The sequence below is a fragment of the Musca autumnalis genome, unplaced genomic scaffold, assembly GCF_047663935.1.
Source record: "Musca autumnalis isolate F117 unplaced genomic scaffold, ASM4766393v1 scaffold_1, whole genome shotgun sequence".
Classification (NCBI taxonomy): domain Eukaryota; kingdom Metazoa; phylum Arthropoda; class Insecta; order Diptera; family Muscidae; genus Musca; species Musca autumnalis.
In genome coordinates, this window is record NW_027411644.1 from 84,338,096 (window position 1) to 84,361,403 (window position 23,308).

At 35.2% G+C, this 23,308-nt stretch overlaps 1 protein-coding gene across 26 annotated transcripts in view; it reads left to right on the plus strand.

Annotated features, from left to right (window-relative positions):
• Nucleotides 1-23,308, plus strand: part of LOC141402366 (sodium-coupled monocarboxylate transporter 1-like) — a 156,278-nt gene that overhangs the window by 38,837 nt on the left and 94,133 nt on the right. For all 26 annotated transcript variants that reach the window (XM_073983419.1, XM_073983459.1, XM_073983538.1 and 23 more), the window contains exon 3: nucleotides 12,723-12,882. In XM_073983419.1, coding sequence (XP_073839520.1) covers nucleotides 12,723-12,882 — 160 coding nt within the window. The remainder of the gene's footprint in view (nucleotides 1-12,722; nucleotides 12,883-23,308) is intronic.

The following is a 23,308-nucleotide window of genomic DNA, read 5'->3' on the forward strand; positions in this document are numbered from 1 at the left end:
GAAGAAAAACCGACAAAGTCCGTAAGAGAAAAGAAAGGTTGCAGGCAAAATCTGTTGATAAATTTAAAACCCTCCATGAATAACTCGGTTTGACAATGGACCCGAAGAAATGAGGTAGAAAATACCTATTTTTGAATTGTAAATCGTAAACTCCATAAAAAGTTGTCATTAAAACCCAATACGACTGGTCAGCAACGCGGACCCGGATCTGCTAGTTAAAAATAAAGTTTAGAGCCACACAAGATAACCAAACTGGCATAACATTTGTGTTTCAATAATTTTCTTTAATTCTGAGTAGCATATAAATGTCGTAAACGCGTATCTCAACTGTATTATTTTTTAACAAAAAAAGTGGTTTGCGCATGACTTTATCCAATATTTAAATAAAATAAACGTTATTTTAATTTCACTGTGAACCGAAATTTTGGGGCAGCGATAATTCCTTTTGGTAATGAAAGCCCTTGGTGAGTATATTAAGAATCTTGAAGGACAGATCCGCCGTGAGTCGAACTTTCGAGTTATGGCGTGATGAAGTATTAGCGTTATATCTTTGTTAACTGTTGTTTTAGCTTATTTATGAGATGACATATCTGCAGTCAAATCGAATGAGGATTATTTTCGTAGAGAATTTCGACCTTCTAACTCGCTTCCTTCAATTTCATATTCGACCCTTATTTTAAGAACCGCTATAAAAGTACCACTAGATGAAGTTTTCAGCATCGAAATGTTTTGCAAAAATGTCGCTGAGAAAATTTTAAGTACGAAATTTTGTATGGAGGTCGGGTTGAGACTAGAATAGATCCATATTTTTATTGGTGATGATCGTGGAATATTTAGCGGGTGAAATGGACCAAAAACATAATATTTATCCAATTTTGTAGCGGCTCTGTAGGTCACAATAATAGTCCGATCAACGCGAAATTTTAAATGAAGTAAGAGTATATCGACGCCTCCAAACAATAGTATGCTAAGTCGATTTAGCATGTTTTCAAGTTCTTTACATTTTTATATTTTACGTCTTTTAACTTAAATTCTGTCAAATTTTGGTAATGATCGGACAATCCAAACAGAAGTTATAAACAAATATTTACTTAGCATAGTACAGAAGGTCAAAGAAATTTCCAAACTTTTAGAGCTTGTCTTGCAAAACTCGCTTTTCAGAATTAGCAAACTATTATTTGGAGGTGTCGAACGTCCTTTAACCCAAATTTTGTCTAATTTTGGTAATGATCGGTCAATCCGAACAGAAGTTATTAACAAATATTGACTTAGCATAGTACTGAAGTTCAAAAAAATTTCCAAACTTTGAGAGCTTCTACTGCAAAACTCACTTTTTAGACTTAGCATACTATTATTTGCAGGTGTCGATATGACAAAGAAGAAGCTTGCAATATGAGATGGCGATCAGATAACATTTAGAGGGTTAAATGGACCACAACTTTTGTGTGAACATTGTGAGAAAATTTTTAATATATAGCTTATGATCTAATATTATTGGGCGGGTGAAGTGGACCATTACTTCTGTATGAAAAATAAAAAAAATATTTTTGGCCTGTATTTTATTTCCTGGAGGGAATATACCGGCAAAGTAGCCTACATATGAAAAAAGAACTACAAACCTTTCCCCCTGATGCAAATTGCAAAAACGTGTCTGCTAGATAACGGGCCTATTGCCTAATATATAATGGGTTTTGTGTAGAGAACCAGATTTTCCCATTGCCAGTTTTTTTCAGTAATGCAATTTACATGGTGGCCTAGCGTATTAATTGTCCAATTGGACTTTTCTACATACATTGCAGCATGGGTCGCTTTGCCACCTTTGTTCAAAACGATTCCCCAGCCAGGCAACATCAAATTTTCAACGGTGGCAAAATGACTTCAGCCATGTAAAACTTCTCTCTCTGGTGTCTTAGGACACACCGCACAGTGTTACGACCGTGGCCAAAAATGGTCAAAATCAAGTACTTCGGAATACAAATGTATTGAAGGAACTTGAATTATGGTATTGATTTGTCAAGTAGTGTTGCCCATGGGAAGGTTCAAATCCGATAATTGTTGGAAATATGTATTTTTGTACTTATTTTACTAAAATTAATAACTTGTATTATGCTCCAAAATTTTAATATTTTAAGAAATTTATCGTTTTAAACATACATTTTTAAAGTTTCTTTGGATGTAATAAACATGGATTTAATTTTGTTTGGAAGTAAATAGTGATCATATGGTGTTTACAGATACCCAAGTCTGTGGTATTTAGTACATCGATTTTTGAACCAAATTTTAAAATTAGTGGAGTGGGAAAAAATTGTATAAACGTGTATATCGATATTATTTGTTGTATGAGTTGTGAAAAGTGAGTACTTCAAACGTATAAAGGTTCCAGCTGCAGAGGTTTGCTTAAATATTTGAATTCAACGGTTAAAAATGCAACCATGTACATATTTTGTAAATAGTACTACTAATTACATCTTTGATCTTAATACTATTTTGTACAACTAATACTATTCGCGTCTCATCCTAAGTACTTAAGTAAATCAAAATTTCAATAAAATCGCTCTCATTCTGTAGCTAGAGTTGAAGGCTTAACATCACTACCACGCTTGCCCAAGTTGATGGACTCAGATGTTTTTGCTGGAAATAATAGCTAAATGGAGAGTCAAGTATCATCTTAAATTAATTTCGTTGTTTTGTTCTTCTTTAAACGTAATAATCTTGCTTTAAAACGAGAGACTTTTAAAATATAATCTTTTTTTAAAAAAATTGTGAATATCGAGAGACTAAATACCAAATTTCAGCAATTTCGGTGTAATAATGAGGCTAAAATCTTCTATGGGGGCTACTATATCAAAACGCGGACCTACACCCAAAATTCTCAGTTTGGAATGTTTCATACCTATGCTGAAGACTAACCACCAAAATTCAGTAATTTCGGTTGGTCATTATGACTAAAACTTTCAAAATACTGAAAATAGGGAGATACGGTTCTATGGGGGCTATATCAGAAAGTGGACCGACCATCCCAGTTTTTTGTCCTGGAGATAGGTACGTGTACCAATAATAGGTACGTGTACCAAAATTGATGCACCTACATCAACTCCTTCTATTTTTGGCCACAGTTAATATGAACTTGCAACATAGTGCGCCGTTCGGACTCGGAGATTAGCTGTGGGTCCCATATCATTGAGCGAATATGAATCGGGGTACACTCACTCATTGATATAAGAGAAGTCTCCCTTTTCCCTACTGGGATGTTTGTGAAACAATTATTAATTTATTATAATTTAAGCTTGGTGTAATACGGTACCAGAATCCACAAAGTTACTACTTACTTACTTAGCTGGCCCATTACAGAACATTTGTTCTACAGGCCGACTAAGAAGAGATCTCCATTCCTCTCTATTTGTTGCTTCGCACTCTGGAATACCGCGCCTTTTCATCTCATATCCACTTGTTTGCGCCATCTATTCCTTGGCCTGCCAATTCTGCGTGCACCACCAAGCGGTCCGTATTTATGCGCCTTTTTAGCGGGTTCATCATCGTTCATTCTTATGATATGGCCTAGCCAACGCAATCGCTGCATCTCGATACGTTTAACAATATTGATGTCGTTGTATAGCAGATACAGCTCGTGGTTCATGCGACGTCGATATTCACCGTCAACGCAGATTGGTCCGTAGATCTTTCGAAGAATTTTTCTCTCAAACACACCAATCACTGCCATGTCTGCTTGCGCAAGTACCCAGGCTTCGGAGCCATACATCAGCACGGGTAGTATCAGTGTTTTGTAGAGCGTTATTTTTGTTTGACGAGATGTGGCTTTGTTTTTAAACTGCTTACTTAAACCAAAGTAGCATCTGTTGGCCAATACAATTCTTCTTTTTATTTCACAACTGATGTCGTTTGTTGTGTTTACGGAGGTGTCGAGGTAGACGAAGTTTTTTACTACCTCAATATTATAGTAACCAACTTCCACAGTCGGTCCGAGCTCAATTGACGCATTGCGCGTCGACACCATCAACTTGGTCTTCTCACCGTTTACCGCCAGACCCACTTTAGCAGATTCTCCTTCGACCTTTATAAAGGTATCAGTTACTTCTTTTACTGATCAGCCCATGATGTCTATATCATCAGCATAAGCAAGTAACATGTGGCTATTGGTGTAGATTGTGCCACTTCGTTTGACGTTTGCCTCTCGTATAACCTTTTCTAGCAGGATGTTGAAGAGGTCACACGAAAGGCCGTCTCCTTGTCTGAAACCTCTTTTGGTACCAAACTCTTTGGAGAGGTTCTTTCCTATTTTAACTGAGGACCTCGTGTCAGTTAAAGTCATTTTACAAAGCCGGATGAGCTTTGCGGGGATACCAAATTCAGACATGGCTTGGAATACCTTTGAACGCAGCGGGCTGTCGAAGGCTGCTTTATAATCGACAAAAAGGTGGTAGGTGTCGATCTGCATCTCTTGGGTCTTCTCCAGGGTAAATATCTGGTCAATGGTGGACTTGCCAGGTCTAAAGCCGCATTGGTATGGTCCAATTATCTCGTTGACCATAGGCTTTAGTCGTTCGCACAATATCCCTGACACGATCTTGTAGGAAATAGGGAGTAGACTTATGCCCCTATAGTTAGAGCATACAGTCTTATCTCCCTTCTTGTGGACGGGGCACAGGATACTCAGTTTCCAATCGTCGGGTACTCGTTCTTCCTGCCAGATGGTGCTAACTAGCTGATGAATACACCTTATCAGCGTGTCGCCTCCGGTTTTGAACATTATCCTTCAGCCGATTTATTGCTGTCTTTACCTCATATTGGCTGGGCGGTATACATTCAATACCATCTTCTGGGATTGGGACTGTGGTATCTTCGTCGTCTTCGCTGCTATTGGATACCAACAGATTTGAAAAATGTTCTTTCCATATCCTGAGTGCACTATCTGTATCAGTTACCAAATTACCTTGCTGGTCTCTACAGGAGGATGTGCCTATACCAAAGCCATCAGTTTGATGCTTGACTCTTTGGTAGAATTTTCGGACTTCATTCTGGCTCCTGTACATCTCGATTTTTTCACACTCCCGCTTTTCCATCTCTCTCTTTTTCCTGCGGAAAAGACGTTTCTCCTCTATCCTTTTCTCCCTGTATCTCTCTCGTGCGCTACGCGTTGCTACGGATTGTAAAGTAGCCCTATATGCCGCATTTTTCTCTACGGTGGCAGCACGACACTCCTGATCATACCATGGATTCCTTGGTGGAGGTCTCTGGTATCCAAGTATGGATTTTGCGGCTGTTTGCATGGAGTGGGCAATGCTTTGCCATTGCGCTGATATGTTATCGGGATGAGGAGTGCTTTGATTAAGCAATTGGGCTAGTTGAGTGGAATATGATGTGGCTATCTGTTGTGATTGCAGCTTACCGATGTCTAACTTTCGTGTTGTGTCTGTTCGTACTTTGTTTGCTACGTTTAAGCGGGTGCGTACTTTTGCAGTGGTCCGAATCAATGTTTGCGCCTCGGAACGATGGTACATCCAACACGCTCGATGAATGTCTTCCATCTATCACAACATGATCAATTTGGTTTCTTGTTTTCTGATATGGAGACAGCCAGGTGCCCTTATGAATATCGAGATGATTAAATCTGGTACTGCTAACTACCATGTTTTTTGCAGCTGCAAAGTCTATCAGCCTCATACCATTGTCAGATGTTTCACTGTGGAGACTGAATTTCCCGACTGTTGGGCCAAAGATATTCTCCTTTCCAATTTTGGCATTAAAATCGCCTAGAATGATTTTAATGTCATGGGCAGGGCAACGGTCATAAGTTTCTTCTAAGCGCTCGTAAAATATATCTTTGGTCTGTTTGTCCTTTTCTTCAGTGGGAGCATGAGCGCAAATAAAGCTGATGTTGAAGAATTTAGCTTTTATTCGAATTGCAGCAAGTCTTTCATTCACTGGGCTGAAGCTGGATACCAGATGTTTTAGTCTCCGACTAACTACGAATCCACAACCAAACTCATGCTTTACGTCATGGCAGCTATAATACAGTGCGTCACTTTTAGGTGTTGTTGTGACGCCTTTCCCAATCCATCGTATTTCCTGTATGGCAGTAATATCGGTCTTGTACTTTTCAAGTACGTCTGCCAATGCGAAGACTGCACCTTCTCTATAAAGAGTGCGAACATTCCAGGTGCATATTCGCAGATCATGGTCCTTAAAACGTTTGCGGGGTTCGTCAACTTTAGAGGAGTTTGTTTTTCTTTTCTTTCGTTTTTTTCCACAAAGTTATTTTTTACAATAAGTTCATTTGTTCCATAAAGAAATTTTGATTTGTGGAAAGCTAATTTCCAGGGGTAAAGGTGTACTTTTCAGATAATATAGCCTTGGCTTACTTGTTTAACTTGCTTTGGTGTCAGTTTAGTTCAAATCTAGTAACTCATTTTTAACACAGTTCCAGTTGACCAATCGATCTGAAGCTTTGCATACTTTTCAGATTTGGATGACAATACATGAATATGAAACCAAAACCAATATGGGTCCATTTTTTCCTATAGCCCCCATATAGTGGTACCACCCGATTTAGTACAAATATAGTAACTCATTTTTAACACAGTTGCAGTTAAACAATCGAACTGAAACTTTGCACACTTTTCAGATTTGCGGTACCACCCTGTTTCAGGTGTTTTGAGGACTTTGTCTTCATTTTTGTCCGAATTGGCTATAAATTGGCATTTGGAGTTCTCAATGGTACAGAAACTTCCCCATCAAAAATTGTGGACATAGGTCCAGGTTTTGATATAGCCCCTATATAGCGGTACCACCCGATTTCAGGCACTTTAAAGTTTGTATCTATATTTTATTTGAGATATTCCATCATAAAGAAGAATATACATATTGATGAAGCTAAGCGAAAAATTATTTTCTAGTTTTCAGTGCATTTATAAATAAAACACTGTTACTTATTTTTTAAAATTATTTTTTATTTAGCTCCCCAAAAAATATGTGACTCTGTTGAGGCTTGAAAGTGTTAAAAATATTATTAAACTACTCGACGTTTGTGGTTTTGTAGGTACTTAAAATATAAACATAATTTCATTGGCTTAAAAGTACAACAAACAAATTAATATATCTTCCAAAAGAGTTATTTTATATCTCAGTTCTCTAATTATACCCCAAAAAACAACTAAAGAGTTAAATACAAAATGTCTGGAACACTTCCACCCTCAATAAGTCAATATCATTTACCAAAAACAAAAAATTTGTCAAATCTATCTACCGATGTTCCCTGACGCTTCGGCTAAAAATGGCAAGAAGGTAAACAAGGGATTATAACGGCAACATATTTGAAAAGTTTTTCAGCCTGTTTTTCATTGAAAATTTCCATGAATTCGCAAGGATTAGAATTTAAAGTACCACAGATTTAAGCGGCGGAAAACACACACAAATTATCTTCACTTTGGGTCATGCTGAAATTATTTCACTAATGAATTCTTTCTTTCACTGGCTTTGCTTTGCCTTTGTTATTATTAGATGGCTGCGAATCCCAAACGCCTTATCGTCTGCATGTCTGGTCTACCGCATTTTGGTGATTAGCACTGGTATAAAGGCTAACCGTAAAATTTATTAATGTCATCCGTCCATCATCATCAGATATGCTGCCGCCAATGCTCTCCCTTCCGCCACATCCTCTGACCACTCTTTTTCTTTTTCGGGGGAAAGAAAGTGTGAAATGTTTTTACATTGACATTGGCCTTAATTTGCAACAAGTCACCATCATTGTCGGCAACATCAACATCATCGAACCGGGACAGAGAGAGAGAGAGACAGACAGATCCGTAAACAACTTGTGGGACAAAGGATGTTCACAATTTTGGCTTAAAGGCAATAAATGAAAGAATGACAACAACCATGTCCCAGAAGTAGCAACAATAAAACGAAAACAACAACAGCAACTAATCTTAAAGATGATGAATTTTTCAAAGGAAAAATTGTTAAACTTTCTGTTGCGCAAAATTTCCAAAGAATTAATTTTGTCTTGTTGTTGATGTTGTTTGTTGTTTTAGTGGTAGTTGAGACCTAATAACTTTTACAGTTCATATTCACTTAAGTAGAAACAATTTGTCATTTATAGTCCAAACAACGGACAATTTAAAGAAATAAATAGTGTAGTTTGAAATTAGTTTGTTGAGTTGCAGGTGAAATAAGGTTTTTAAGGTTGTAGTATATGAAGAAGGTAAGGCGAACGATTTTATTTTAAATAACATTTGCAAAAGAACCAAAAGGGTCAAACATTTCAACAGAACAACAAACATATATTTTGTTAAACCCCAATTGAGCCACCCTTCATAGTATGGAGTATATGGGGATTTCTGAGTGAAATCGGACACTTTTTCAAGATGAGGTTTTTGATTTCCTTTATTTTTTGCTGTGGTGATGCTGCTCATTAGCAAAACATTTTAGTTTGTTTTCAGACTTTTTTGACTAACGGTTCCAGAGATATCGCGCCTTGAAAAAGTCAAATTCTGTAAAAACTACATGCAAAGAAATATTCATAACTTCTTTAATATTGGTCCAATTTGAAAAAAAATCTTTTTTTGTATGTTTTGTTGTTTCATCAGCTATAAAATAAAAGATAGCAAAAAAATTTGCACAGTGGACTTGGATGCTATTTTCGCGATTTAATATTTAAAATCAATTTTTAAAGATGTTCGACCCCTTCGATTTGCTTTTAATTTTTTAGTATTAAACTACGTTCAATTACAAAATTTTTAAGTCCTATGTGGTAATGGGATTCGGACGATTACTATTTTTTCTGAATTTTTTAAAATTTGCCAATTTAATTTTTCCTTTATACCTTTATGCAAAATTTATTATTTTATTAAAAAAATTAAAAGTTTCATTTATAAATATTTGTTTTGGTTTTATATTTATGAATTTATCTCTAACACCTTAAGAACTGCGTCATTTTTCGATTTTGAAAATTCATCAGCGAAAATTCCGTTAAAGCCCACTGTGCATTTTTTTCTATTTTTTTATGATAAATATATAATATATAATGATAAATATGTACTCTAAGCTTCAAAAATACAGGAAATACAAATTTTGGACAAAGGTATTAAGGAAAATTTTTATTGACAAAATTTAAAAAAATCAGAAAAAATAGTAATCGTCCGAATCCCATCACCACATAGGACTTAAAAATTTTGTAATTGAACGTACTTTAATACTAAAAAATTAAAAGAAAATCGAATTGGTCGAACATCTTTAAAGATTAATTTTTAATATTAAATCGCGAAAATAGCATCCAAGCCCACTGTGCAAATTTTTTTGCTATTTTTAATTTAATAGCTGATGAAACAACAAAACATACAAAAAAAGATTTTTTCAAATTGGACCAATATTAAAGAAGTTATGAATATTTCTTTGCATGTAGTTTTTACAGAATTTGACTTTTTAAAGGCGCGATATCTCTGGAACCGTTAGTAAAAAAAATCTGAAAATATACTAAAATGTTTTGCTAATGAACAGCATCACCACAGCAAAAAATGAAGGAAATCAAAAACCTCATCTTGAAAAAGTGTCCGATTTCACTCAGAAATCCCCATATATTAAGTTTGTTTTTCCGTTTGTAGCGCATTGAAATAAGCATTTGTAACACTATATATCCTTGATCAGGATAAAGATCTGAGTCGATCTATGCGTGTAGTACACGCAGTCGCTCTCGAGCCCTGGGAAGAATTAAGATATTAGCTCAGAGAATGTTTTATGACGTTGCACTGATTCATCCGAAGGAGTGCGCAAGTAACTTTTAATCGACGCATTGTCGGGTACACCGTTATTAACAAGGACCTAGATCTCTTCCGGGCGAGAATGAACCATCACAATTTACAATGGATGATGATGCAAATGCCGTTAGATACGGTAAAGCATACACAGCGTTGGGCCCTGATAGAATCTACATGGTAATGTCGAGACAGCTGAATGATCTGGGAGTTGAGTATCCCACGAAAGTTTTAAACCCCTCGATAAAAGTCGCCGAAGTCTGGGAAATGGGAGGGTGGTCCCACTACTGATGTCAGGCATGGATGTGGGTAAGGGCGAATCGTAATAGTTATCCTCTTGTCGATCATCGGCATGGCCTTCGTATGCACGACAGCACTGGAACAGTGTTGCATTACGATAGGACATTGTTGGTGGCGCTTATCAAAATCCTTTAATACTTTCAATCACTCCGCACTTGCTGAAGAAATCGGGCAAACTACCCTCCGTCAAGTTTGAGACGTTTAATAATCCATTATATGTTAAATTCAGGAACAATAAGTTGAAGCCCCGTAGTAAAACACGGAGTTTTTCAAGATGGGATGATATCTGCAAAACTTATTAACCTCTAAATTTCCAGTATTCCGGACTCGTGGACCAAAAATGGATCGGGGTAGTTACCTTAAATAAACAATTACGATGGGTAGGGAATATAAACGGAATAAAGTTACGGAGCAGGACCTAAATAGCCCAGCACCGGCGGCAAGCGGTGGTGACACCACAAACCATGTGTCGTCGAGATTAAGTGATTCTGATCCGACTTGTAGCAAGTACAGACATCCAAAGCTGTACTTGCTACAAGTGTACAACATTTTAACGACATGAAAGGTGACGAACCTGCGATCTCTATGCACAACGATGAAGCCAAGATAAGTGGTATCCAGTTTACTGACAAGACCAATTCTTTGGGCTAGGACGACCTACACGGGACTCTGAAGACTATTGAGGATAGCTTAGAGAGAGAAAGTATGGAGCTCCTAGACAAAGTATGGAGCTTTCTCAAAGGATATGTTCTTCAACTTGACCCTGATTGATGACGATATAGACACCACGGTGATCCTGTACATATCGGCACATGCCGGTAGTAGACTTCATGCATGCAACAGAATCATTGACAGATGATGGGGAATACAAGGAAGCTCCAACAATAGTTAATGATCCTACGGACACGATCTACCAGAGAAGTCGAAGATACGAAGCTCTATAAACGTGATGTGACGTATCTACGCAGATTCGTGGCACGAGCTCCGAATTTGAATACTGAGAAGGAGGTCTTCTTCATCAGAAACACTTTTAGGCACATGAGGAAGTTCGAGAGAATTTACCTATAGGAAGTTTGAGAGAACTGTAGGTGGACAAGATATTTCTTCCAGCACTGCAGTTACTCAAACCAAAGTCTCTAAAGAAGAGAGACAAATCCTACTACCCAATGCAAAAAGGTTGAGTCTATCTCTGCTCCGAAGCCGAACTCAACCCAGAAGGGAATGAAAAATGCTAAAGAGTCTACTTCTAAAGTCATTGGAGAACATTTCCCGATTCAAACTCGGAAGGCAAGGGTTAAGCGGAAGAGAAATCCTGACCAGGAACATCCGGAGGCTGCAAGGTCAAGGTGGCTGGATCAACTGAGAAACCACAAACTTCTGAGAAGACTGTGGAATGGATTCAATCTTCAAAGGGACACAGCCCTCGCCCAAGTAGAAGATGACCTCTCAGGAGGTCAATGCATCGACCTCCTACCCAGCTGTTGCTGAAATTCGAAATGGCTGGTTTTACACAACCTGAATACGTAAACTGTGTCTCCGGCAGATTTTCAACCATAACCACCCTAAATTTCCTCATAGCATATCTTTTTGTAATGGCTCTAATATTAACTTGGATCTCGGCCTTACTTAACAGGAGTCGGGAAAAAGGTCTCAAATGCAATATAAGCGACAAGAAAAAAAGTAGAGGTATTCTATACTAGTTTCATTTGGTCAGATTAGATCAAATATGTCTGTGTAGAATAAGTTAAGTTTGCGATAATGGTAACGCTATGTAGGATGCAGATTCCTCAATCACTATGTTAGACGACTGTAGTCCCGCAAATGTCAGATCATCAATAGACTCATTCTTTGCAATATCGCAATGCCCCGGTACAGAAGCAGGTGCATTCGTTTGGAAAGGGTGTCAGCAGATCTCTATATAAATTGTTAACGATATAAGATTTGATTGTCCACTGGGTTTCGAGAAAAACCACTGCCTGCATCAGCTTCTAGACCTTTAAAACGACTCTGTGTATGCCTAACATTGAAAACCAGCCACAGTGTCTGCATACATTTAAAATTTGCGGAAATGGCCTTCCGTGAGTAATGTCACTTCGGCCGTTCTGAAGTTGTGTATCGGTTGTAAATAGTCACCGATATACAGATTGTCAGATATGCTGTGTTTTTGAATGATATCAGTGTATTTTCATAGCAGGAGATGCCCGGTGCACGCGTAGTTACATACATATGTTTCCACAAACATACCTGAAGGGACAAGAAAGAATTCTCTCATATCAATGAATGCACCCGATTCATTCAGTCCGAACGAACCATTTGTAGAGAAATTTTACATAGCCGAAATACTTACGAAAATTCTCCTGCATTACGTTTAGCAGTATTTTTACCACCGCTTAATATTGGATGTCTGATCTGGGTATCGAAATCGCTGGGTGTGCAATGCAATGTACTCTGTGGATACCATTACAACACGGTGGGCATAACTACCTCATATATTTCCCATATTTTATGCTATTATTTTCCCCAGCAGAAAAATATATTATCATAAAAATTTTATTTTTGGCTCTAGGAACATCTTATTTTTACCATTTTCAATAATTTCTTGATTTTAAATATTTTATTAAAAATTTAATTTTATTATTCTTTATTTTTCAGTTTTGTTTCGGGTATATCACTTTTGGGTACCTCTACGGAAATCTATGTCTATGGCACCCAGTATGCTTTTATCCTTATTACATTGGCATTGTCTGGTGTGATTTCATGGTATGTCTTTTTGCCGGTGTTCTGTAATCTTCAGCTGACATCGACTTATGAGGTAAGTCACCTTAACTTCCAAGTTCTCAATAACTGTATAATATTTGTTGTAGTTGTAAATTAACATTGAATTGGCTTTAAAACTAATTGGCATATCGTAGTTAACATTTATGTGTTAGATATATAATTGCACGCATGCTTAGTAGCTTTTTACTTTATATCTCATTTAATCTAAGTGTTTGTTTTTTAATTGTTTATTGCTGTTTTTATACTGCTTTTACTTATTCCTCTACTGCTGCTGTATATATGCTTCTTTTTAACAATGATTTTTAACTGTTAATTGCTAAAATAAATAATTAGGATTAAAGGTGAGTTGAAAGAGATAGAGAGAACACAAAATGTACTCAAAAGCTTTTAATTGTTAAAGATTAACATTACTTATTTATTATCATTATTAAGTATTGATTTGTTTGGTTAAATGTTCTAAACCAGTCATGGACGCAAACACATACGTAGACATAATTTCCTAAGCCGGCGAGGTCCTTAACGGGCACAATTGCATATGCCCGCATCTATGTTGGTGCTCCTTACTGTTGTAAACCGTCATTGATTGCCTTTGCATCATAAAGTCCTAATTTATTTATTTACATACATATATATAGCTCATTCACTCAAAGAGTGGCAAAAAATGCGTTTTCTGAGTTAGCAATTTCTTTCCAGCACTGATATCTGGCTAGCAGCTTGCGAAATATCGTCCAAGCAGTTATTTTATTTTTCGTAATAATAACCGTTTTAAGTTGGAAAGCCAAATTGCGATCGCCAACTTAAAACGCGTTTTTCTCGAAACTCGATTTCTTGAGATGTTTCCCTCTTTTGGTCTGTTCCAGAACTGCAAGAATCTACTAATTTGTGCTATTTTTTCCGATATCAAAAAGGAAAAATTGTTATCGTAGTAAAAATTAGTAGTTTCTTGCAGGTTGTGAAACAGGCATTTTGAGTAAGTGATCATTATGTATGTGATTACATTTCTAATTGATTGACATACCCCCATTATTACAACATTCCTTTTGTTATTTTTTGGATTTAACGACCAGATTTATAGCTTTCCTGTTACCATAAAGTTAAAAGTGAACATTAAATTTGATGAAAGTCATTTGTACCATTAATTTTTAATGTGAAATTTATATTTTTAAGCCACCAAATTTCTCAATTTTGCCTTTTAAAATCTAACCTTTAGCAAAAGGAAAGATGTAATAATGACCCATACTCGTAAAACTTTATTTCCGTTTGCTATTGAGTTCTATTTAATTAACGAATTTGTAATTAAACTAATCTTCTTCGTACAATTTGTAAAAATGAGGTTTTTGATTTCCTTTATTTTTTGCTGTGGTGATGCTGCTCATCAGCAAAATATTTTAGTATATTTTCAGAATTTTTTTTTGACTAAAGGTTCCAAAGGTTTCGCGCCTTGAAAAAGTCGAATTATGTAAAAACTATATGCAAAAAAAATACTCATCAATTCTTATATATTGGTGCAATGTAAAAAAAAATGTTTTGTCGTTTTATCAGCTATATAATAAAAAATAGGAATAACTTTTGCACAGTGTGCTTGGGTGCAATTTACGCTATTTTATATTTAACATCAATTTTTATCAATGATTGTACCGTTCGATTTTCTTGAAGTTTTTTGTATTAAGCTACGATTAAGTCCTATTTGGTAGTGGGATTCGAATAATTACTATTTTTTCTAAATTTTTTAAAATTTGTCAATAAAGTTTTTCCTATATACCACTGTGCAAAATATGTTATTTTACCAACAAAAAAAAAAAAAAAAAAATACATAGAACATAGAACATACATAGAACATTTTTCTTAAGTATTTCACATATTCGTCCGACTTCTTGTTCATGCCAAATTTTTAATAAAATTACCGTTATTTTTACATATTTCTATAGCAGAGGCATTCCAGAAGAAGAAACGTACAAAAATGTGCGGTATTTTGCTTTGAAAATCCTTAAAAACTCCAAATATATAGTGCTTATAGGTGTACGAATACGAACTTTGCCACCCACACAGGCGCCATCTACACCTAAATGACGGAATAAATTAAAAATTTGTTTTGTTATTCTTAAATCTTTCTTCGTTATGGTAATTATTTCATATTTGCACATAAAATATGGAATTAATAACGATTTTATTAATTTTTTAGGTGTGTACGAATATGAACTTTGCATACTGTATAAAGTGTCTTTGGCAATATTACTGACAACAATGCGGGGTGTCTTTTTAGGGCCAAACCTATAACTTTGTGTGTTGCGTGTGCGTTCAAAAATACAAAAACAATATACATGTATACGTAGGTTTGGCCTTTATGAAAAAATTAACCCTCATGCGAGTCACTAAAGAGGTCTTTTTGGTCCTCTTTTTTCAAAAACGGATCAACTGACTCTACAAAATTATTTGTCATAAAATTTTACGTTAGGTCCCCGAATACACCAAAACTCTAAATCGTACCTAAACGCCAGGAATCTGCCAAAAGTAAAATCACGTTTTAGGGTTAATGTTGTACTTTATCTGAGTTTATTAAGTTTTGTCCCACAAAACTTCATTCTAGATAGAAGACGTCAAAGACAAAAATAATCTCCATTAAATTTCAATATAAGTCGCCGAGTAAATGAAATATGTATTTGCAACATATATCAAGAAAATATATACATCAAGTTTGACAACAAAACACCGAAATATTTTTTGAAAAAATTTGTTTTGTTCTTTTTTCGAGTTGATGCGTGAAAGTAACATGAAATTTAGTTCTAGACGAATGGTGTTAAAAGAAGAAATATTCTACACAAAGTTTCAGTGTAAGTCCCAGAACAAAGTAGATATCTAAGTAAAATACTTTGTTAAGAAAATGACGTTACAAAATTAGATATTATAAGTAGAAATTATTTGTTAAACTTTTAGACTCCTAAAATGCCTCAGTTTTAGGGGGTTGTGTCAAAAGAAGAAATGTTTCAAATCAAATTTCATTATGAGTCATTGAACAAAATAAATTTGTAGCTATAATATTTAACATCTCCAGAAGCTTTCGCTTTTTATATATGATTTAGGACCATTGTAACGCTCCAAAAGTCGTGATCTCGGATCACTCGTTTTTGGTTACAGGAAATTGATTATGTTCTAAAAAATTAAATTTAATTCAAACGACTTTTGAATTACATTTTAAATTAACGGCCGAACGTCATATACTAGAGCCAACTGGTATGACTACCACAGCAATGAACCCCCCTAGTGGGAACAGTGTTTTAACCTGAAGTTGGTCGCACTTGGTTGGCGCAGCCACCAACGCCACGCTATAAAAGGAGATGTCTGCCGTCACTCAGGACAGTTGTCTGTTGACTAGAGTTGGGCAATCTCGTTCCTTTTACGGTTCGATCTTTTCCGTTCCGTTCCGCAAAAGGAACTAGGTCGTTCAGTTAGTTCCATAGTTCCTTTTAGTACCAATCTTTATATGTATATCCACTCATACTCGTTCACTCAGTTCATATATGAACGATATATCGTTCGTGCTTCTTCTTCATCAAAACAAAAGAAAAATAAATTTTTTTCGGCTTTATTCATGGTAGTTTACAAATATTTAAAACAAATTTACAATCGTTTTCTTAATTAAAAAAAAATACTTCAATTGCTTTTTTTAATTCGGCAAAGATCAGTTTAGAAGAAATGAAAAACGAAATGACACTATGAGATTTCTTATTCACTAATAGAAGACAAGGAGAGGAGAGAGAGACAACTGATGTTAAATGAACTGATGGAACTAACTGAAAGAGAAGAGCAAAAAGAATAAAAAAAACGAACGAGGGAGCAAAAGGAACTAGCTGAACCGCATAGTCGGACCTAGTACCGGTTGTACCTTTTGTGGAGTAGTTCCTTTGAACTAGTTCGTTCCGGAACGACACAACTCTACTGTTGACCGCTGGTGAGTTAACTGGGGTATGCTAAGTACCAATCTTTTAACTCTGTGGAATAGTAGTGAGTTAAGTGGGGTATGATAAGTACCAACCTTTTAACTCTGTAGTGTAGTTATTGTAGTGAGTTAATTGGGGTACTGAGAGTAATCGACGTACCAATCTCTTAACTCTGTGGTGTTATTGTAGTGAGTTAATTGGGGTACTGAGAGTAATCGACGTACCAATCTCTTAACTCTTTGGTGTTGTGTGGGTGTTAATTGGGTCACTGAGAGCAATTGACGTACCAATCTCTTAACTCTTTAGTGTGGTGTGTGAGTTAATTGGGGTACTGAGAGTAATCGACGTACCAATCTCTTAACTCTTTGGTGTTGTGTGTGTGTGTTAATTGGGGTACTGAGAGCAATCGACGTACCAATCTCTTAACTCTTTAGTGTTGTGTGTGTGTTAATTGGGGTACTGAGAGCAATTGACGTACCAATCTCTTAACGCTTTAGTGTGGTGTGTGAGTTAATTGGGGTACTCAGAGTAATCGACGTACCAATCTCTTAACTCTTTAGTGTGGTGTGTGAGTTAATTGGGGTTCTGAGAGCAATCGACGTACCAATCTCTTAACTCTTTAGTGTGGTGTGTGAATTAATTGGGGTACTGAGAGTAATCGACGTACCAATCTCTTAATTCTTTAGTGTGGTGTGTGAGTTAATTGGGGTACCGAGAGCAATCAACGTACCAATCTCTTAACTCTGTGCGGCGGTTAATTGGGGTACTGAGAGCAATCAACGTACCGATCTCTTAACCTACTTCGACAGTTGAAGATATTGACGGCAACGCCCTCACGAATGATTATTAATCCATCAGCATATGATAGTGAACAGAGATAGTGATTCGCCAAACCACGAGCTGCCATCGGAAAATAAGAATGATTCCCAGACCTGTGAACAATTAGAACTAAGAGTGATTAAATGTGCTGTACCTAAACGAAACCAAATAATAAGATTTCGATAAAGTGTTTAATGAAATGTAGTGTGAAGAGTTATTGTATTAAAGATTATAACGTTTATGAAAAAAATCAAACTTGTGTTTTCTCTCTCTCTAAAGTTCCCAACAAATAAATTCTTGTGACGACCCTGGCCCCCACTGAACTACCCCAACTTCAAAGTGAAAACACGTCGTCACACCATATTCTACCATTTTTATTCATTTATTTTCGTTATCTGTAGAATATTTCTATTTTTAACACCATTCGTCTAGAACTAAATTTCATGTTACTTTCATGCCTCAACTCGAAAAAAAAACAAAACAAATTTATTCAAAAAATATTTGGGTGTTTTTTTGGCAAACTGTATGTATATATTGCAAATACATATTTCATTTAATCGGTGACTTAAGTTGAAATTTGATGAAGATTATTTTTGACGTCTTCTATCTAGAATGAAGTTTGGGACAAAACTTAATAAACTCAGATAAAGTACAATATTAACCCTAAAACCTGATTTTACTTTTGGCGGATTCCTGGCGTTTAGGTACGATTTAGAGTTTTGGTGTATTCGGAGACCTATAGTAAAATTTTATGACAAACAATTTTGTAAAATATTTTGATTTGATACGATCACTTTTTAAAGGAGTATTTAATCGTTTTTGAAAAAAAGGGACTAAAAAGACCCATTTAGTGACTCGCATGAGGGTTATTTTTTTCATAAAAAGATACCCCGCATTGTTGTCAGTAATATTGCCAAAGACACTTTATACCTAAAATGCAAGGATTCTAAGGAATCTGATGTCGAATATTTCAAAACCTGTAGATATGGGCGGAATTTGCCACGCCTATTTAGGTTACTTCCCCAAGTAAACTTTCAAAACGACGATAAACGTGTCTTCTTTTTTTTCGGTCCTTTTTCATAAACTGTTCGATTTTGTTGTACTGTGTTATTTGACTCGGATGCCCAGTCATGTAATTCCCGCGCTGTAGTTATTTCGTCATCAGTTTATTTAGTTTATTGTCCGGCTGGTACAATAATTGCTAATCAATTTTCAAAATCGAAAAATAACTCCGGTTTTACGATGTTTAAGATAAATTCCTATATAAAACAACAAAACAAATGTTAAAAAAATTATTTTTTTAATTTTTTGATAAAATAAAAAAATGTTTTACATTGCACTATAGGTAATTTGGCCTGTTTTTGAGGCATAAATTAATAGCGGTGGACTTATGGGCTTTTTATACATTTTTAATGCTTTATATGCAAAAGTAAGATAAAAGAAAGAATTACACAGTAAAATTCGGATATAGCGACCATCGGTTATGTGTTACCAAAGAATTGTTCTTTATATTTGGACACACATTCAACGTCTTAAAACGAAAACGATTATAACTAATAAAAATTGTTGCCCCGCGGGTATAATTTTTTACAATTTGTTAGGTTTTACAGGCCTGCTTTAAAGCACAAGCGGTTAGCGAAGAATTTAAGTACTGTTTCAAATATTTTAACAAATCATATATTGAAAACGCCAATCGTGGGTGTTCTCACTAGAAAGAAGGGCGGTTGGGTTTCTGCTGTAAGCCTCGAAAATATTTCAATAGTGGAAATATTTTCCTCAAGATTCATCCACCAAGGAATAATGAAAAGGAAAAAAGGAAAGAAAAATGCAATGTGTTAGAACTTTGGAATAGAACAATAATGGTTCTTCTTTATTAAATGTGTGAAACAGGAACGACCGCTTACCAAGGACAACAGTACTGGTTGATGCTTAGTTAACAAGTGTTTATTGAAAGTAATTTACAAAGGAAAGTTTAGTAAGGAAATGCAAAGAGAGAGAACAAATGAGAGCATACAGGTACAATTCTGAGCAGAACTAGGGATGCCGAATGCGAATATTTCGGAACCAAGAAAAACATATGTAAATAGGGTTGCCAATTGGAGAAATCCGGCGTAAACATATATAAAAGTAAGCTTTAATAAGAATTTTACAGATGAATACGTTTATAAGGAACGCCGGATGTAACGAAAAAATTTCTATTTCCTACCCCCTATTCTCATTTTACCTATTTTATTCGTTCCAACCCAGTGAACGCGGTTAAAACAAAAGAAAAACGTTTATAATGAACTAAAATACTGATCCGCCAAAAGATTTTTATAAACATTATTATGTTTAAAATATTGATTCGGGAAGAGACCTTTAAAATTATTATTTTTCAAAAGAACCAAATAAATCACACATTTATGATCCCTAGTTTGAACGTATTACGGATATAAATAACAAAAATGTTGACCACAGCACGTCTGTACATTTTTACAATACATGGTGAATATTTCTTCTAAGAAAAGTTCTCTTTAGTTCAAATCTGATGCTTTTTTGTGCTTAATATTTCCTTCACCAAACAAAAAATTAAAAAAATATTTTTTTCTGCAAGGAGGGCACCTTCAAAAAAGTGATATAACTCAAAAAACGCAAAAAATCACACCTTGGTATTTATGTAGTTGATTCAGAACCCTTTGCTGAAGATATTCCCGGTGGCAGAATTTCTGACAAAGTTGGGCAATTTTGTAAAAGTCTGTAATATAAAACTATAATTTTGTAAAAAAAAAAATATTCTTAGGTTGACGATTTTTTCTGATTTAACAAACATTTTGAAGACAATTGTTTTCTTAAAACAGAATGTAGACACCGCCACCATTCCACTGAGTATCATATCTATGCATTTGATTTTTACCAAACTCTTACAAATTGCGTTTAAATTCTGCTCTGAGTTTTAATCTTGTTTAACATTTTTTATTTTGTCTTCGAAATTTTGATTTTAGCTTCGAATTATACCGCGAGTTTTTAAAACAAATTGCACATCCATAGAAGTTATCATGTTCTTTCTGTGAATCAATTTAGAAAACTTTTGTTGTTAAAAGTGCAAAAATCGACTTTTGTGCATTGGTATAAAGGAAAAATTGTATTGACAAATTTTAAAAAATTAATGGCCTGTTTCACTAAGACGATTCGAATACAAATTCGTTCGAACAACTACCAAACTTTTGTTTTTTGAAAAATATTTGAGTTGTTTTTATTTTCAATCAAACAAACATTTTCTACAACAACATGGATTTTGTAGTAATTCGAACGAATTTGATTTCGAATCGTCTTAGAGAAACAGGCCATAAGAAAAATAGTAATTATTCGAATCCCACTACCAATTAGGACCTACAATTTTTTAATTAATCGTAGTTTAATACAAACAAATTTCAAGAAAATCGAAGAGTACAATCATTGATAAAAATTGATTTTATGCAAACATGTTTTTTATTTTTTATTAGATAGCTGATAAGAAGAAAAAAGCAACAAACGATTTGTTCTATTGGGACCAATATTAAAGAAGTTATGAGAATTTCTTTCCATATAGTTTTAACAGAACTCGACTTTTTCAAGGCGCGATATCTCTGGAACCTTCTTTAGTCAAAACAAGTAAGAAAAGTCTATAGTCGGACGGAGCCGACCATGGGATACCCTATACCACTATCCCTGGACAATCGCTTTCCACGGAACTTCTTTTCAATGATTGTGAAAATTTAATTATCAAATATCAGAGATGTAATGAATAATACTTATGACCAAAACCAAAAAGTTATCTACCATGACAAAGACATTTTTGTAGCAGGAAAGGAAAATTTAGTTCACACAAACTAAAATGTAATGAAACCCACTTATGTAGTACTACTACTTCCGTTGTTTAACCGCTACGTTATTGAAATTTTTACCAATTTCACACAAAAGTTTCAGTACATTTAACCCGCTAAGTATTATCTGATCTTCACGTTGGTTTGTACGCTTCTTCATCATAAACTCAAACTTTGTTTAAAATTTTGCGGGTTATTATTTTGACCTACAGAGCCGCTACAAAATTGGTAAAAATTTAGTTTTTGGTCCATTTCATTCCCTGAACATTTCACGATCATCAGCAAAAACTAATCATTTCTATTCTGGCCCGAACCCAACCTCCTTAAAAAATTCGTTACAATCGGTCCATAATTGCGGCCTTAAGCTTGTTTACAATTTTTAATGGACGGACACACACCGCTAATTCGCTTTATCTCGTCGAGATATGAATTTTGGCATTCCAAATAAGGGGTCTAGGACGAATATTTCGTGGTGTTACATAAACTTTTGGAGAGACAATAAAATAAAAATGTGGTTCTCTACACAGAACCCATTATATATTAGGCAGTAAGCCCGTTATCTAGCAAACACTTTATTGCAATTTACATCAGAGGAAAGGTCAGTAGTTTTTTCCCATCTGTAGGCTACTTTGCGAAATATATATGTCCTCAAGGAATTAAAAAATCGTCCAAAAATAAAATTTTTATATTTTTCATACAAAAGTAATGGTCCATTTCACCCGCTAAAGAATATCAGATCATCATTCAAAATTGTAGGCATATTTTTCGACCTATACTCTTACCTGGTGCAAAATTTCGTGACTATTGATGTATAATTGCGACTTCTAACGAGTTTATTATTACACTACAAACAAAATCCGGAATATATTAGGCTGTAACTCTGTTATCTGATCATGTGCACCAACATAATTGGCATCAATTGAAAGGTCAAGCGTTCCACTTTCAAGTATATCTCACTTGTCCGGAATGTCTCTTCTAGGAATTAAGATATAAGCTGTATATTAAAAATTTTCACAATTTTCACACAAAAGTTTTGGTCCATTTAACCCTGTAAATATTATCCGATCGCCATCTCAAATTGCAAGCTTCTCCTTTGTGATATACTCTTACCTTATTTAAAATTACGCGATGATCGGACTATTATTGAGACCTACAGAGCCGCTAGAAAATTTGATAAATATTATGTTTTTGGTCCATTTCACCAGGGATCTATTCTGATCTGAACCCGACCTCCATGCAAAATTTCGTGACGATCGGTCCATAATTGCGGCCTGGAGCGTGTTTACAATTTATAATGGACAGACGGACGGACGGACACACATCTCAAAATCGCTTTATCTCGTCGAGATATGAAGATTGGTATACCACATTGGGGGTCTCCGACGAATATTTCGGGGTGTTATATGAATTTTTACCAAAACAAACTTATAATACCCTTTTCCACATTGTGGTATAGGGTATAAAAATCTGAAAGTATACTAAAATGTTTTGCTGATGAGTAGCATCACCACAGCAAATAATAAGGGAAATCAAAAACCTAATTTCGAAAAAGTATCCGATTTCACTCAGAAATCCCCATATATACACATATTTTTTTTAATTTTTTCATAATACAATTGTACAGTACAGTTGGTGGTCAATGACTCTAAGTAAAATAAATAATAAATACATTTATCCCTCAATGGGTCATAATTAAAATGCATAATCATATTTTGTACACGCCTTATAAAATCTACATTTCATTATCAGCTTCGGCACGAGTTTTAATTTAAACTTGACTATGAACTTTAAGAAAAAATTAATTATAATCGTATTATCAGTAGCAGGCTGTTGTGATGCTACTAATTCAACTGGAGAATAT